The 17,812-nt window shown below is 39.9% G+C and overlaps 1 protein-coding gene across 2 annotated transcripts in view; it reads left to right on the top strand.

Moving 5' to 3' along the window:
- The first annotated feature begins 316 nt into the window (after positions 1–316).
- LOC130696846 (neural cell adhesion molecule 1-like) overlaps positions 317–17,812 on the top strand; it is a 44,067-nt gene continuing 26,571 nt past the window's right edge. The window contains exons 1-2 of one of the 2 annotated variants that reach the window (XM_059495338.1): positions 317–461; positions 16,913–17,042. In XM_059495338.1, coding sequence (XP_059351321.1) covers positions 434–461; positions 16,913–17,042 — 158 coding nt within the window. In that variant the 5' untranslated portion in view covers positions 317–433. Of the gene's footprint in view, positions 462–1,991; positions 2,465–16,912; positions 17,043–17,812 lie in introns of those variants that run through there. The other variant, XM_057519972.2, reaches the window with a different exon arrangement.

Below are 17,812 nucleotides of genomic sequence, written 5' to 3'. Positions count from 1 at the left end.
TCACGGTCAGACGCGATCACCTCTATTTCTTCATATAAGGCAAACAGCTAGATACGCTGCGTGCTAAATCCAAATAAATGTGCGATCTATAATATAGATTTATTTGCCATTTTGTTGTCTTGGCTCTCTCGAGGTTTATTGTGCGCTCACAGCGGGCGAGGTCTATAGAACAACATGTGCTAACATTGAATTTAAATGTTATGGTTGTAATGTGTTACGTCGTTTCTAGTGAAGTTTACATTTAGAAATGAGTTTGTAAATAAGCTGAAAATGAATTTACTTAACGTGTTTATTTTCTTTTACAGGATGGTCGATTTGATTTCGGATGAACAAAATTAGTTGCTTTTCGCAGCAATGAAAAAGGTGGCCGCGAAAAGAATATGACCTGGATACGTCAGCCTCTCCTTCGCTGTTCAGCAGCAGACGTCGGGAAATGACCGCCGGGCGTGACTCCGTTCACGGTGAGTGAAAAAAACTTTTTTTTGTAGCAATAAGATTCGTTTTAGTTAAAAACCTGTTATAGCTCAATGTCATTTAAAAGGACGATTTCGACTGGTTTACGCATTCAAAAATGGGTGCGCGTTTTTTAAGGGGGATTTTATTATTGTTAAATTATGCAGCGAAACGGCGTGAATTGAACGACACGACTTCCATATGCCGTGGATTTTTCGTTTTCCAGGAGTTCTAGGTTTTGTCGCTATTCGCTTGTCTTTCTTTTTTTTTTTTTTGGCGGAAATATTTGAAAACCAAAAAAAAAGGGCTTGTTTAAAAAATTAAGGCACGCTACCCAAACTCAATTATTCAATAGGTCAGAGTGCAGTCCTTTTTCTTTTTTCTGCGCTATGGCTCATCTCGTCCGTATCCCCCCGTACCTTCTAAAATTCTTTTTTTGCGAATACTTTATTGTCAATCTCGCCCCAATATGCAGATCTCTGCCTCTAATATTTTGTTTATTCTTGTTTTGTTTACATCTCCCAACGTTCTTTTCAACAAAGCGAACGCTGGAAAGTGTACAGAAAAACGCCCAGACTTTGTTTAAATATTTGACTACCTATCGTGTTTTGGTTCCTTGGGCCAAAACTTAGTGCGACTCTTGTTGTTCTCAAAACGAAAACAGATGTGAGGCCACATCTATACTTGATTGAAAATTCGTGTGACTATGAGTCACTCCGTCTAATAGCGGCAAAACGATAAATCTGAAACATTTCCAGTCATTTCTCGCGCAAACTGGAACCGTTTAGATTCATTTTTCCTATAAAAGCTCTTTTGCTTTTTCCATAATCTCCGACGACTCACTAGGCATATTCTGCGTGTATACAACACAACACTGGAAAGAGGGTCATCTTCGTCCAGTTTGCAGAGAACTCGATTGGATCTATTTGTACGAACGGCAACCGATACAATGTATCAACAATAGATCCATTTTTCCCTTTTTTCTTTTCTTAAAAAACATATTTTTTTTTGTTGTCCCCGTTGCCCATCTACTTTTCTATTGGATCTGGCCCACGCATTGAGAAGGCTATCTGTAATAAAGAGACTTATTACTCCGTGTGTATAGCAGATATTATGGCTAGGCCTCTCTATAAACGTCTATATAGACATACGTTACACAATACAGTGGCGTATCCTATACGCTTTTCTACGTCAACTGACGAGGGAAGAGGAATTGTATCTAACCCTGCGCTGTAGTGCGGCCATCGGGATTTGACGTCTGCGCAGAATCGAAATGCACATTTCCCCTTTTTGACACTAAATAAAACAACGTAAAAAAAAAATTCGTGAGCCCAGACAGACGGCGTGCAGAGTGTAGAGTATCGTCGATCGGTACTCACGTCTCACACATTGGCTAGTCATCGACTTGTTCAGGTGTACAGTTCTTCGCTTCTTATTCCAACAAAATCGGGACATTAAACTGGTGTGTTATTAACTCTGTGTGTGTGTGTGCGAGTGTGTGTGTGTGTACCCGTGGAAAAGACGAATTGTGGATTTTGAAGAAACATTACTTTTGATCGTCGGTGCTTTCGTATTTCTTTTGATTGCGACATGGAATTCTGTCGTAAAGTCGATTCAATCAACCTTTGATTGAGCGACTTTCAACAAAACATTTTTTGTTAAGGGAAGAATTTTGAAGGCGACAGAAGAAGGCAATCAAATGAAGTGATGGACTTCGTCGAGTAGTAAACCGCAGGCCAATTTTCAGCTTTGATTTGTGCACTCTTCATCGACCGTGTCGATCACGGGCGTTTTTGTTTCTTTACGAACCTTTTTTGATTGGAGAAAACTATTGCCATCATGAATGTCGTCACAGTCTATCAATTGTTGACGATCCACGTTCATCCTGGAAACTACCAGACCTGTCCAGGTCGTCTTTTCCCATACTGGTTATCAATTGTCATCCGTGTGTTATTACTCTCATCTCTCAATGATGGCGTATCTTCAACTACTAACCGACTGCCCAGCATACGTGAGTTTCAATCCCTTTTTGCCACTATTTTCATTGCTCCCATTGCAATCGGTCTTAAAACAACATCAGGGAAACTTAATTTTTTTCTTTTTATTTTGCTTGGTACCCGCTATTTTGTATTCTCTTACTAAAAAAAGATGTGGACGTGTCTCGCTATAGAACCTCATTCGTGTTTTCCCCCCTCCTTTAACGCTGACTATGGAAAACGAACGGGGTCGAGAGTCTCTCTCCTTTTTTTTTAACGAATAAGTCAAGTCGCGTTGAAGTGGGTTTTCTTTTTTTGCGGTGGGCGATGCTGTGGTGGTGAGTGAGCTCCTGGCGGCACACAATCCCACGCGCGCGTGTCACGGAGGAAAACACACGAGCCCGAAAGGGAAATTTGTCGTACCTACTAAAACTCACATGTTTGGGGGAAAGGTTTACCGTTGTTCAGTATCCAAAAGGATTTACGTTGGGATGGCTATAAAAAGGATTTCGGTTTTATCTGCTGTTCGGCTTTATTTGACCGTCTTTGCCATTAACCAATTCAAGATTGAACACAGAGTACGTGTTGTTTGTCCTCTTTAGTTAGTTTTTTTTTTCACCCCATCTTGTTTTCTTTTTTCATTAGATCGCGTCATTTGATATGGGGGGTGGGGTCTGTGATAATAGGAAAATTTCTTTTTGGGGTCTTCGATTTTTTGTTGAATAAATCAATGGTGGCATGCGGGTTGTCAATTAGTACTAGGGAATTTTTCGTTGCTCATTTTTGCGTGGTCGACGTTTTATTTTGAGGTGACATTGCAAAGTCATTGGGTTCAAAAATTTATTCAATTCTTCAAGTATTGACAAAAGGAAGGGGGAGGGTTGGAGGGGAGGTGTTAACAACATTTTCAAAAGAAATACCCGGAATCGGATTTTTTTTTTTTTTTCAAAAATGTACACATCCGGGATTCTAGTAGTTGACTCCACCCCACTCGGTTAAGGTCACGAAGGGTGAATCACCCCCTTTTTTGACTGAACTGTTCTTTTTCATTGAAAAACGATCAAAAGAAAATATACGTCCGTGTTTCGATGAGTACCTTTTGTTGAAAAAAAAAAAAAAATTGTGAAAGATATTCTGTTGTTGTACATATCGATAAGTTGATGGGACAGGTCCTCGACATAAAGTTTGGGGAGCTGAAGCCAAACAAATGAATATCTGGTATGACATGCCTAACATCACCATGTCTGAATAATAGAAAACTATTGTTCTCTTCGGTTGTTGTATCTATCTCAAACAAAATATCTTGGATATCACAAACTCTTTTTTTTTTCAAGCAATCTTGTTATGTACTCGGGGCTGTGTAATAACTAACCCGACGAAGAGTTTATTGATAGCGTTTTCGTAGAAAATCTAATGAGCCGAAATAACTTGTGAGCGACTTTCTCCTATTGGAAAAGGGCTACGTCCAATATCTCGTCAAAGAAAAGAAGCGTTTCACTAAGATTATCTATTTTGCTGAGAAAAGATTTTTTTCTTAGGATAAAAGTTTCGTAAATCGCCAGTTGTTTACGATTATTGAGAACCGCTATGCCAATTTTCTTCACGGAACGATACTGTCGTCTAGGTTTTCTTTTTTAAACATTTGCCATCTCAAGTAGTTCAGCATGTCATTAGCAGATGATTAGGCCAAAATGTCCAAGACACGCGTTTGTTTCCAATTTTTTTATCTGACACTTTCCGTTAAAAATGTGACAGTTTAGAGAGAAAACACAAATTGGATAGTTTGTTTTGGTTGCTGAACAATTTTGAAACAAAAGAAACGACAAATAATGAAGGAAAAATAAACAATCAAACAAAAAAAAAACAATCGATTTTAGCAACAACAACAAAATTCTTGTTATCGATGAAAAGAAACATTTTTTTTTTTTGCTTTATAAGACAAAATCATTTTTTTTTCTTCAGATGTTTGTTTGTAATTTTCTTTATTTTTATAACTACCGCCGTTTTTTTTTGCCTTCCTGGGCACGTCCACTAACCTAATGCCAAGATTTTTTTTGCTTTCTCCAATTTTTTTCTGAGGGGGGGGGGAGGTGAGTACTGAACTGTGAGACATTTAAAATGTGCTTTGCCTAGCAGCTTTTTATCCCATCGTGCCCTACATCATCCGCTCTAGCGCGCGCTGATGCCCCGCCCAGTTTGATTGTGTCGACGACATGGTCGTCGATGTGATGGATGGCAGACAAGCGCTTCAACGGCGCATCGGTAGCCCAGGTCGTCTTTTTCTTATTCCGTCAACATTGATGGATTCCCCCTTTGTCTCAGATGGCCACCACCAGGCCCCTCCACTCGCCAGTCCATTTGAAAATCCCTGTAGAATAACACGGCCCCTCCTGCGCCATCAGCTTTTTGTTTTTCACATGTTGACCAAGAAGCTCTTGTGATGTATTCGCCTTGTTTTGTTTTAAACCAATTTCTTACTTGAATTATATCTTCCTGTGGACAAGGGAAACGATCCACGAACGGCAGACGTGTCTCCCTATCTTGTCTTTAGAATGTATGCAACTGTCATTTCTATTGTGTCGCAATGATGAGCAGAGTTTACAATTATGTGACGGGTCATAATTCTTGAAACTAGTCGCAGCTATGCGACAAGAGTTTAATCAAAAACCCCTTTCCTGAAGCCATTGCCTACCCACCCGCCACACACCCGCCACACACCCGCCACACACCGACAGGGGAATATCGAACTGGCAAAAGGCCCCGGGATTATCCGAGTGCGTATGTTTAACTACCCCGACCAGTGCACTACAATAGGCTATCCGTCCTCCTCCAAATGGAATGATGACGCGGTAAAAAAAAAAAAAAGTTTCATTAAATTTAAATCAAACGTTTTCCCCGCGCTTTTTAAAAAATGCAATCATCTGGGCGGATTGCTCCATGATTGCGTGGAAATATAAAAGGGTAGCGGCTCGTTTGCCGTGTTAAATGTAGTCGACAGGCTTTTAACAGTTTTGCCGAATGGTAGTAGGTGTCGTTTGTTTCCGACGTTTAAACGCTCGTGCGGATTTCCTTTCGCTCTAGTCGTCATCTAGCCTTTTGCGCGCGCATAATGGCAATGTTGGATATGCTGGAAGTTATTATTGCGGTCTGTTATGACTGCCGCTGCGCGCTGTAAACGTCATGTCAAGTCATCAGCAGTTTCGGTCGCTACACTTGCTGCGCTTTTCATCACTTTGACTTTCTCCCCTCTTCCTTCCTACCCACTTCCTTTCTTTTCTGCACATCCGGTTTGCTCTCTCTCTCTCTCTGTATGCTAGTAATATAATATAATAGCGCAGTAACGTACTCCCTTGTACTTACTGTCTGCTACTAGAGCGCGTTGTCCCTCGAGAATCTCAAATCTCCCCACCAACCACAGACGTAAGGGTCTCTCACATCTTCTTTGCCTTTTGTACGAGAATGCCCCCCTTCCAGCGAACCGCTCGAAAACGCGTATGCACTAGACAGCTGTAAGGCATGGCCGTCACTAGCAACTTGCCCGCTATAGAATAATACTTACGTATTGATCAGCGAAGGCACTCGAGTTTGTGCAGGTGGGAAACGGCCGTGTACGCGCTGTGTGCTAACTAGCAATAAATGTGGTGTAACGTTTCTTGTGGGTGGACGAGTGTTTCAACTTTATAATGGAGGCACATTCGAGATGATGGCGCTGTATGTCGAATACAATTTTGATGGGATTTGCGTCTATTATAGCTGTAAGTCGTTTGTTGACTCCTCATCTTTTTTTTTCTTCTTGTTACATAACAACAACTTGAATGATGATGTACATTTTTTTGTGTCTGGGTTGGCTTGGAGGGATTTCAAGTAGTGAGCAGATGGCGAAAAGAAAAAAGACTGTATATACACACATCTAGCCTTTCAGCAAAGCCTGAAGGCCACCAGTGGTGGAGATACGGTCCAGGTTCCTGCTTTTGTCATTGCATGTATTGGTGTCGACATAACTTTTTTTTTCTACTTTGTTTCTGGAAAAAAAAATTCTTTGGAAGCGTAATCCTCCCATTTGTACTGTTTTCTATATGAAAAGGGAAACAAACAAATTTGTTATAGATGGCAAGGGTATTTGGATCACCGAGGATTCCCACTGTGCGGAGGAACTAGGCCAAAAGAAAAACCGAACAAAGTGTGCCAACCTTTTTTTTTTTAGTCTGCTCTAAAAGATAAAAAAAGAAACATCACGCACAAAAAGAGAACTGTGTGTGTTTGATTAGTTTATCCGATGGCTTTATCCCTCTCCAAAAAGGGTGCCGTTCCGCCAAAGAGAGTAGTATTGTGCACCCTACGTGCACTTGTAGAACGGGTCCGAATTTTTCACACTATTTTGCATGCGGGTAGAGGAGGTGTGGGGTTTTCATTGTCTCTTTTATAATTTCCAGAAACATTATACAAACTCGAGTAAAAAAAAAAAGGGGCGTGGTCACAAATGAGCAGTCCGACACGCAACAAGAGATGTGGAAGACAAACAAAGTATACACAAAATCTATGGGTTTTGTGTACATGTTTGGGTGTCTTTTATGTCTCGATTTTTTTTGTCACACGAGATCAAGAGTTTGGTATGCATGCTAAACACGCAGAGAACGAAGAAAGCTGATTGTTATAGGGCTTCTCTTATTGGTTTCAAGTCGCCAAAAAAAATGTGATTGACTTTCTACTTTTAAAAATCATATAAATCAATATAAAAAAAAATCTGCCATTTTTTAAGGGTTTCAATTAGTGGTTTCGATTTTCTATTTTCATTATTATTGCCGTTCCTACTCCCAAAACTGTTGGGCTAATGTGCCGTACACAGTATCCCGACTTTTCGTTTGTTTTTGTCTCTGTGGAAGGTCTTGTGTACCCATAACCGGAAACGTGAAGCTCCCCTCCAATTAGGAATAGTATCAACGAAACAGTTGTTAACTTTTCCCAGCCAATAGGTTTGCTTGATGGCAACACGACTTATTAGTTTCAAGCCATTCATTAGTTGGATGTGGGAGTTTCAGTTCTTGTTCTGTACACTCACGTTAATTGTGTCCAAAGAGACTTCCGACTTTACTTGATGACCTTTAAGAATCGCCATTCTTTATGCGTGAATTTCGTACTTGGCTATTGTCACACGTGAGTGTTTGTTTCTCGTCGATGTCTCAACTTTTTGCCCTGCGCTGAAGTTCAAATAATAATAATTTTAGTAGCGTAGTTTCAATTCGATGTTTACAAAACAGTTGAAATTTCCATGCCGCGACGTTTGTAAACTCGTCCTGCTAGTCGCGTTCATTTGTGGCGGCTAGGAGGAGGACGGACATTGCAGTTTCATCTTTGAGTCAATGCTGCTGCGTGTGTACCTAAATTTACGATCAGTTTCAAGGCTTCAGTCAATGCCCTCTCTTTGCGTATTCTGCTGTTCATAGCAGCACTGGTATACAGTAGGAAGTTGGGTTATTGAATTTTGAGGGAGGGCGAACACGTTGGGACGGTCGCCAAAGCAACGACTGTGACAAGCAAATGGGGAAAAAGGAAAAATAAAAAGAATCACGTCGTCAACAACCTCTACATTTATGCATTTGGAATTTGCTCGCTCTGGAATTGCTAGACCATCATCGACACACCCTCCCGTTTGTGGCTCAGGGGCTTTGAATTGCTTCGACTCGACGTCATGGCAACCAAGGCAGCGCGCGAGTTGTGACCGCCGTTAAGTGTACAAACAGACTTTATGCACTTAATAATGGCAATCGTGGTTGTAGCGGTTTAAACATTTACAGAGATCAAAATGTCGAGTTATTTTTTCTTTTTCGCGAAATGGCTGGGAAACACGCTGAATGCATTTCTTGGATTTGATGAGTGGATTTTTTAAAAAGTGACATTTAAAAAAAAAATACGCTTGCGTTTTGCGATTGATGTTACTACAATGGATATGTAATAACGTATGTAGACACACGCACGCACGTTTCTATTTATTTAACGTGTCAGTAGATACAATACAAATCCATTGTAGTGAGTGCGATGATGTATAGGCTTCTTTTTTTTTCCCGTTCTTGTTTTTGTAAATACTACGTAGGCGTAATGGTTTTAGGCGTGTACTTAAGGATGGCTTATGTCCCTAACGTTCCCCCCTTTTTTTTTTTTTTTAATCTTTCATTATTCTATCCTTTAGCCTATGGCTATTAATCATTGAAAAGGAAACGAACAATTGGGGGTCGCGGTGATTACACGTTAGCCAATTTGCTACTGGGCTGCATATTACCGCACATTTATCAAAATGAATACGTGTTTTCCCTCTATAATTTATAGATTAACTCGACACTATATTTATGTATATGAACGCGCATTTCTCTCTCGGCCTATTGCTCTGGGGACTGCCGTTCGTGTTCCTTGTCTTGACGCTCATCAATTATGGACTGGGCGCACGTTTCGTTCTGTAACGAGCATTCGCTGCTCCAATTAAACGCGGTCTAACACTATCCTCTTCCATTCGCTTCAGTAGCCCCCTATACTATTATGCATACGAATTGTTTGCCCCTTCTAATTATCCATCGAGCTTATTTTGGCATTGAGTGGCTGTGACACGGGGTTCACGCTGTACACAGTTTTTATGTTTAAATTGTCTCGCGTTATATGGAATATCAGATTCCTCTTTTTACGCCGTTCCGTCTGATGACAGTTCACCGGGTTTTTTTTTATTCGCTTGTCCCTTATCACCGGATTTCCTGTTGCCATCTTATTTCGCGATTCTTCGCATCGCGGCGTTTCGTTCGGAATCATTAAACACAGGAGGCATATGAAGACCTGGCTGGCCTTTCGTAACCTTTGCCGATACATCGAAATCTGAACGATAAATAAGAGTACACGCTAGCCTTATCTTTTTCTTTGGGATGGGGAGGATTTAATATCATTACAAACGTAAAGCGTGTAAACTCGAGTTGGCTTGCGTTCAATTGATTGGCAAACAAATCGCATCTTTAATGTTGTTGACGTCAAACTATCAAAAACTGGTTCGCTATTTTATGGCCTCTTTTTCAAATTTTATTACGGTAGCCTTGACGACTGAATTACAATAGTATTATGTTTGAACCATGGAGGACAGACAGCAGTCGAACAACAATTGGCAACATCATCAAGTTCTGGGGGAAAGGGTGGAAGAAATTCATTTTGGATCGTTCGGTTGGATTGTAACGATTGTTTCACCCGAGATGATGTTTTAAAAAATCATTTCAAGGGAAATGGCTTTTGCCAGTGCACTGATTGTCGAGTATAGGAAGAAATACATTTGCTATCCGTGAGTCGATAATTCCATACGCGTGTACATCTGACTTTTGTAAGTCATTTTTGAAAAGATCCTATTTTTAGTCGTAATGAAAGAGAGGAAGGGCGTGCGTTGCGAGTTCATTCCAACCAATATTGCTGAGGAAAACGAAATCAAAATGGGATTGGTGGAATAGCGCCCGATGAAAAGTTGAAGCTTTGTTAGGCATGTTTTCCGCTCACACGGTTCGAGAACACGTGGAATCGCTTTGATTTTATTTGGCTCATTACGTAGAATAAGTTGGACTTGAAAAGGCAAAGAAGAAAAAATTAACTAGAGTCGTGTGTTTGAAGCAAAATTTTTATTTGAAATGAAAAAAAAAAAGTCGAAACGAGGCTTTTTTTTAAGTAAAACTTTTGTTTTGTCTTAATGTTTTTGCCAATTTGAAAACATTAAAGATATTATTAAAGGCATTATTAAAATACTATAACTCAAGAGTAGAACAAGTTCTCTAAAAAAAATTCTACTGAAATCTGAGCTCATAAAAAACCTTTTTTTTTTTTCCTTCTTTTTATCCAACTTGATTAGTCCTTAAAATCCGAATAAAGCCTTTAATCTGGAAGGGTCCGCGTCTATCCCGCCCTTTTATTTATCTGATTTTTACGTGACTGGCCATCAGACAACTGTCAATGTCTGACCGTCATCGAAACGGCTCTGCCTTCTCGAATTGCTACGTCGTTCACAAAAGAGATACGTGGAACTGCTTCTATTTGGGCTCGGGTCCCGAACTCTCATTATTATTTCGCCGGAGAGGGAGAGAGAGAGAGAGATTGGTTGCTTTTAAGGGTTTTGTATTTTGACTGGATATAGGCCATACAAGTTGGACAAAATAATAACAATAAAAAGAGTCAATATAGATCCCGGCCAATTTTGCGGTTCCTCTTCCAACCTCCCTCCTTTAGAATATTGTATCTATAAAAAATAGAAGCGAAAGGGAAACTATAAGGGGGTTGTATCCAAAAATATATGACGGTCGTTTCGCAAACTGCGTGCTCGATCACGATTTGCGGGTGGGAACCAAAGAATGAAGGGCTGGCTATTATTCCATCCTTTTTTTTTTTGTCGTCCTGTGTTTTTTGTTGCGTGTCGAAAGTACATTTTGTCTGCTAGTCCGTCTCCGTTCCTTTAGTTATGTCCGTCCCGTTTTTCAACGAATGGATTCATCGCTCCCCGTCCGGCAAACAGTATAGACTTGATAGGCTATATACACACAGATAAAAGATATACACACACAGGTCTGGAAGAACACGAGCTCGTTTACGTTCGCAACGACCCAACGCGCGCCGCTACATTATTTTAGCCTGTTGTATAGACGCAAACAAAACACAAAAAAAAAAAAAAGAGTTGCACGAAAACTGCTGATGGCCTTGTCCTTGGAAGATATACGTGTAGTAACAAATGCTTTCCTATAAACATTTTTCTATCCCCTTTTTTTTCCGGTAAAAACTAGATGCGCCGATAGATGCAGTAGATCGAAAAAAGGCGAAGACGATGGTAGAGGTCATCATTGATGAGCATGTTTTTGATTGCTACTATATCAACGATGTCAAACATGCAAACAACAAACAATAGGAGATCGCGATTAATGGGTAAGGGGAGGCCATTAACTCACGAAGGGTTCTATAAAATTGTTGGAAAAAGAACAATACAGCGTGATGCTGCAGAGCCTTTTTTTTTCTGTGTATCGATCGGTTACGTTGACGGATCCTGGGTTCGTTTATGCACTCACAATGAAGCTCCTACTTTTTACCCTTTTTGTGGGAGGGGGCGTTTAAAACGCGGGCTGATTGTATGTTACGATGGAGGACGACAAGAAAAGTAGCCTTTAATTGAATTTTCCGTAGATTTCAGTTGACCGCAATCATGTTGAGAATGAGAAAAGGTAATCTTAATCGGCTTATGGTAGAAAATAAGCTGCACCAACGATCACTGTTATCAAACGCATTAATAATAACGTTCGAAATTTTCGTGGCGAAAACGCGGAAAAGGCTTTCGTTTGATGACGGGGGGTTATGCGAAGCACGGAACTAGGGCGCGTACCTTTCGCTTGATTCGTTGCTTCTCGGAAATTCAGCGTTAATGTCACTGTTGAGCGACGTATAGAATATGAAAGACACACTATGCGCATAAGCCTATTTTCGGTTGGCTTATCCTTAATGAAATGCAAAGTATCGAGCATCATTTATCGCGTCTCTCTCAACGAATCAGGTTCACTCTTTTCACTCTTTTTATCAATTCATGTAAAGGCCTGCAGAGGACAAAGTTTCCTAACATTTTTTTTGTTTGCAGCGCTGAAGGAGAAATGTAACTGCATAAAAAAACAAAGATCATAGAAACTTCTCTAGAAAAAAAGGGTCTATGATAGGACGTATAAATTTTTACACATTAAAAGGGGGGGGGGGGGTAATGGCAAACGTTGGTTATGCGCTAAATAAATAAGAACAAGTCACCGAATTGATATCATTTTGTTTTACGGTTCGGTTTATACCCCCCAAAAAAACAGGAATATATTAGAGGTTTTAAAAAAGGCAAAGACTAATAGAAGAGCTTACAAAAAAAAAAAAAAGGAGAGGGGAGTGATCTTTTTTTTTTTTTTTTTTTTTTTTTTTTTTTTTTTTTTGTGTGAAAAGGTAGGATAAATGTGATTGGTATAACTGGTGCCCGTGTTTTATAAATAGCGGGGCACAGCCACGCAACAGAATTCTCTCGAGATTTCGGATCCCGGGACTTTTCGTTCCTCCAGCGCTAAAAGCTTTTTTTTTCTCCCTTTACTGTTACTACCCTTCTTATATTACGAATAAAAATTGGGGGGGGGGGGGGATAGAAAATCGAGAATGTCTCTGATGCTCATTCGAATGAAAAGAGACATTTCCCTCATTAGCTTAGCCGATGAGTAGAGTGGATAGCCCTGCTCTATTTTTAAGAAGAGGCTTCATAAATTTAAGAACAAAAGGATCGTTTGCTTTGTTTTTAAATATCATTTCAGCAGCAACTCCTTCGGGCTCCCTTCCTGATTTAGACGAGGATCAGTTTATCTTTCAAAAAATGGAGGGGACAATGTCTGATCCTTAAAAAGGGAATAATTAGCGTCAGCTATGTGATGGCAGGAATAGAACATGGAAGGCTTCTCTATTGTAACGCTGATTGCGCAACAGTTTGAATTACCTCTTGATTGATTCCCACACTTATTGTCCTAATGATATGCGAAAATTTTGAATCACCAATCAAGCTCGAAATAATGACTTTTTAAATTGTATTGAATTACGAACAAGGCGTACTTTGTTATCCCTTGTTCTTGTTTCAAATCTTTTTTTCACGAAAGTCATTTTTTTTAAAAACACAGAAGACATTGATATGCTTTTTTCTGTTTTTCTTTCAACGAACAATAGCCGTAAACCATTTTATGTGAGTTGGCCTTTTTCTGTATTCACCGTCATTCATTTGTTATTGTGCTGCAAGAACAAATGCACTCATCGTTGAAAGTTGTTCTCTTCGCCTCTGTTTTGTAGTTGAAGCTATTGGCTTTCATCTATTTTTGAATTGAGAAAAGGTATAGCCAAAGACAAAAGCAAAGTTGAATCATCAAAGAGCAATTTTAGAGGTCGCTATTCGGTGCGTATTCCGGTGCATTAATTATTCTCTGCGATATGCGGTATCGAATTCCTCGACCATCATTCGACATTCCGCTTGCTTGATGGGAATGAATTCATGTCTAGCAAAACCGTTATAAAGGATATTATTTTTGAAGCTAATCTTAAGCAACAACAAAAAATCTTTGGCCCTCTCTTTATATCTCTTACTAATCTCTATTCGTTGGGTCCCCTATATAGAAAGGGCAAGAGATAGTCAACAGAAAGGAGGAAACATTTTCTATTGAACGAAAAGGGATGACGTTGAAAGAAGTTCAAATTAAAGAGTAGGACATCCATGAAAGACAGGTGGTTATCATCGTGATATCCTCTATACAACTGATTCCTGTACTGGATGATAGTAAAAAGAATAATAATCGATACAAATATGAATTTAAGAGAGTTTTTTTTTAATCGATCGCTCTTTTTCATTACTCTGCTGATGGAACGATTTTGTTTTCCATACACGTTTGTAAAAAAAAAAAAAAAAAAAAAAAAAAAAAGAACTTGGAAGCATCTCGCGTCGTCCATCAGCCGAACAACTAACTACCCACGCCAAATAAACTAACCCGGTATATATTGGCAGTTATATTTAGACTGCACAATATCGAACTATACGTTAGCCTCGTGTTCCGCTCTTCTTCCTGGTAGATCTTGTTTTCCCCAAGAAAAGCAATCAGCTTATAGTGGCAGAGAAGAGAGGAAAAAAAAAAAAACAGAATAAAAAAAAGAATGATCTTCTTTTTATTCTTTCTTCCTTATTCTGACGTTTCTCTCTGTTGCGCTTCGACGCCAACCTCGACCCAATTGGATATGGTTGCAAAGGTTCGCAAACGTTTCCACATTCGTTTTGATTTCGAGTGTATCCACCCCTTTTCTTCGGAGAAACATTGCTTTTGAAATGCGCAGCCGTTGAAGCGGTTGACACGATCCCAAAGTGGCAACAAACAAAAATAAAAAACGCATTGCAATGCGACATGATTTCCACATCCCAGCGAAATGAAATCATCTATTTTTTATTTTCTCGGTAGCGCATCTCGAGTGTTGTCACTGGCAACGAGAAGTTTTTATTTGACGCTTATTCCGCTTTGCGATTTTATTCCGCATTATTTTTGGGCCTTTTTTTTTTTTTTTACTGACGGACTCGACAATTGCCACGATGAAACAGGATATCATTGTTGATGTTGCAAGAAACATCGGGAGAAAATAAGCATTTGATGCAGCGAACTATGATGCCGTATAAAGAATTGATAGCTGCTACTTAACTAGCTCCAATTAATACGCAGCAAATTGTTTGGATTTTTCCTCTAACGGCCAGGCGTAAGATGAGTTCTGTAAACATCTCGAATGTAACATTATTATAATGTCAATCTCCTTTGTCAAATGATTTTTTTTTTTTTTTACTATCTATTTTTATTTACTGCGCCATAGGTGATCAGATGTCTTCAATAATCGACGTCTCAAATGGGACATTCGAGCCAGAAGCGATTTTTTTCGTCATTTTTTCGTAATGCGCCGTAACATATAATGGTGTACAATAGCGGATATGTGTCTCAGCACATAACGATCTGAAAGGAAATCATAAACTTTGATGGCGACTTCAATAACAGATGGAAGAGCAAAAAGAAAAAAGATTGGGTTCAAGTGGTTGGCATGCGGGTACAGACAAACGATGGCTAATGCACGAGGTTGCACTTGGACTGCGCAACAATTGACTCTGCCATATTTATCCAGTACTTTTCTATTTATTTCTCCTTGCTACTTTTCTCTCTCTCTTTCTGTGTATATATCTAACTAGCGCGAAGCATCGGCCGAAACGCATCTTTACACATGTTTCGTGAAGTGTTTGCAGTTCCCGCGAACAAAAAAGAAATCGAGAACTCGCTGACGCTAAGAGCAAAAAGAGAAAACAATAGTTTCCGTCTTTTTCAGCTTCGTAAGTGGTCATAGGTCTTCTCTATTTTTGAAGAAGAAAATGGGCTCTACCTTTAACACATATAAAGGACTCAACGTCCCTTTTGATTGTTTAAATCCCTTTGCACTCTCCATTTAGTGGGTAAAAAAAAAAATAAATAAAAATGAACGCGGTTATTAGCGCAAACTGCTGGCCGGCGCATTTCAAGCGAATTCCCTTAGCGTCATAACGGACTGTGTGTGTGTGTGCCACATCAGAGCCCATTAGCACAGCAGCACTTTGCTTCCTGCGATTGGCCGACTCGATCGTGCGCTAAACTAAAGTATGAAGTTTCCAAAAAACGCGGTCCGCCATGGAGTTGCAGAACCTCATTCGCCTATTTTTTATTTTTTATTTTTTGCTCCTATTACTCTGGCGTGTGTGTCCCTTTTGACGTCATTTCTCCGTCGTGGATATGGCTGGCTAGGTCCATTAAGAGAGTGGGCATTAGAAGTGTACGAAAGAGAGATTGAGAAGAATCAGGTCCCAGTTTGCTGGTTTAAGCGGTACAAAGTAGTGCGGCAGCAGAAGGTCCAGCTCCCACACAGCCATCTGTCACTTGGACTATAGTAGGCCGTTCCCCCCCCCCCCCCCCGCCCCCTCCCCAAAACAGTCCACAGAGTTGCCAATTTGAAAAGCCTTCACTTGAATGTAGTACGAATTTCCATATGTAGAATTTCCACGAAATTTACAAGCACCACCCTCAGTTATCGTTGCATTTGTTTCGTTAAAAAACAGGGGGAAAACTAAAAACATAAATTTCAGAAACCAAAAAAAAAAAAAAAAAGGAAAAGACCAAGCTGCTACATGTTTTCAGTCTCTCACTTCGCTATTGGATTCGCTGGCGATCTGGGGTCCCAGTTCTACTGGAACGATTGTATACTTTCTTGTTGATAATAGTGCCTAAGAAAAATTTTGAAACATGATAAATGGATCAATGAATCAATTTGACGCGCCGTGTATAGTTGGGTTCCGCGAGAAAAACAAAAGAAGTTCTTCTTTCTGCAGAACGTTTTTTTTTTTTTTGCTGATGACGGACCGACCAGGGTCCAATGTAGCCATGTCGTCCCTGGTGGGTCCACGTCAAGTCTTTCACCGTATTACACAGCATCTGCGATAGACTGTAACGCAAACGTGATGCAATCAACATCAACTGTTGTCCCACCGGACTCTTATTTCTCTTGCTCCGGGGTTCCGACTTTGCCTCCCCATCCGGCGTACATCTTTCACCGACCAACGCAACGTCTAATTTTGTTTCTTTTTTTTTTTTTTTTTTTTTTTTTCCCGTTGCCTCCCCCTATTTTTTATTGCTGTCTGTTTATCCATTTGCGAAGCGTAGAGCTGTGTGAATTGAGATGCCTATAATAATATACAATTTCGCAGTTATGAAGGGCAGACATTATTGCTTTTCCTATCCGTGTTATAATAATCGATCCTTCATGTGTTAAGTAAAAACGGTGGATTGGGTTCTTATATCTTTTTAAAATGACACACTGTACTGTACAAAAATAGACGTTAATTTTGATATCAAGTTACTTAACCGGACCTTTTTCTTTTAAAACAGATACGACGGAAGTTGTGGCTCTGGTGAGAGGCGTAGCTGAACTACCTTGCGATGTGACTACTCCCGATCCTGACGATCCTGTCCGCCTAGTTTTATGGTACCGTTTCGACTCAGCGACACCAATCTACAGGTATGAATTTCTTTTCGTTTTCGAAAATAGAGTTTCTTAGAAACACCCCGGATGTGCATGTTTAAGCGTGTTGAGTAAAACTTTCGTCAGAGGGTCGACAAGTCCAATATGAGACGGTTGTAAAACTCGACATTTCGGAAAAGTGCGAAATTGAAAAGAAAAAAGGACCGGGAGAAACGAGGGGGAAAATTGAATGATGCAAGAAAAACTTTTGACAGCAAACTCCTTACGTCAATCTGTTTACACGTAATATTTAAAAGATTTATATCGTTTACAGCGCCCAATCGTCATAGGTTACACGAAGTGATGGAACAAGTGTGAGGGGGGAAAAATATTTGCATGTGGTATAGGCAACTTCGCTGACTTTATACATCGTTAATAAGTTTGCGGTTCTTTCTTCCCCCCCCCCCCCCCCCTAAGAATTTCCTTATTACTTTCCCTATTTCTCTTCGTAGAAAACTCGTAACAAAACAAAGTGAAAAGTAAAAGGAAAAAAAAAAACGTTGACTCGTTTGTCAATATTGAAACATTAGCATTACACTCTAAAAGAATTGAAAAAAAAAAAAATAGAAAAGGTCCGTCCTTTTGGCTATTGGTGATTGGAGAATGGCGGCGTTGTTGTGCCTATATGCACACGGAACCCTTTGAGTGATGGCCGCTTTATGACAAACAACGAGCGATGTGTATAATAACAGCGAAACGGGAAAAAAGAAGAAGGATGCCGTGCGTTTAATGTTGTCGAACGGCAACAGCAGTAGATTGGCAGTTTG

The sequence above is a fragment of the Daphnia carinata genome, chromosome 5 (genome assembly GCF_022539665.2).
Source record: "Daphnia carinata strain CSIRO-1 chromosome 5, CSIRO_AGI_Dcar_HiC_V3, whole genome shotgun sequence".
Lineage (NCBI taxonomy): Eukaryota > Metazoa > Arthropoda > Branchiopoda > Diplostraca > Daphniidae > Daphnia > Daphnia carinata.
This window is presented reverse-complemented; position numbering and strand designations above follow the sequence as displayed.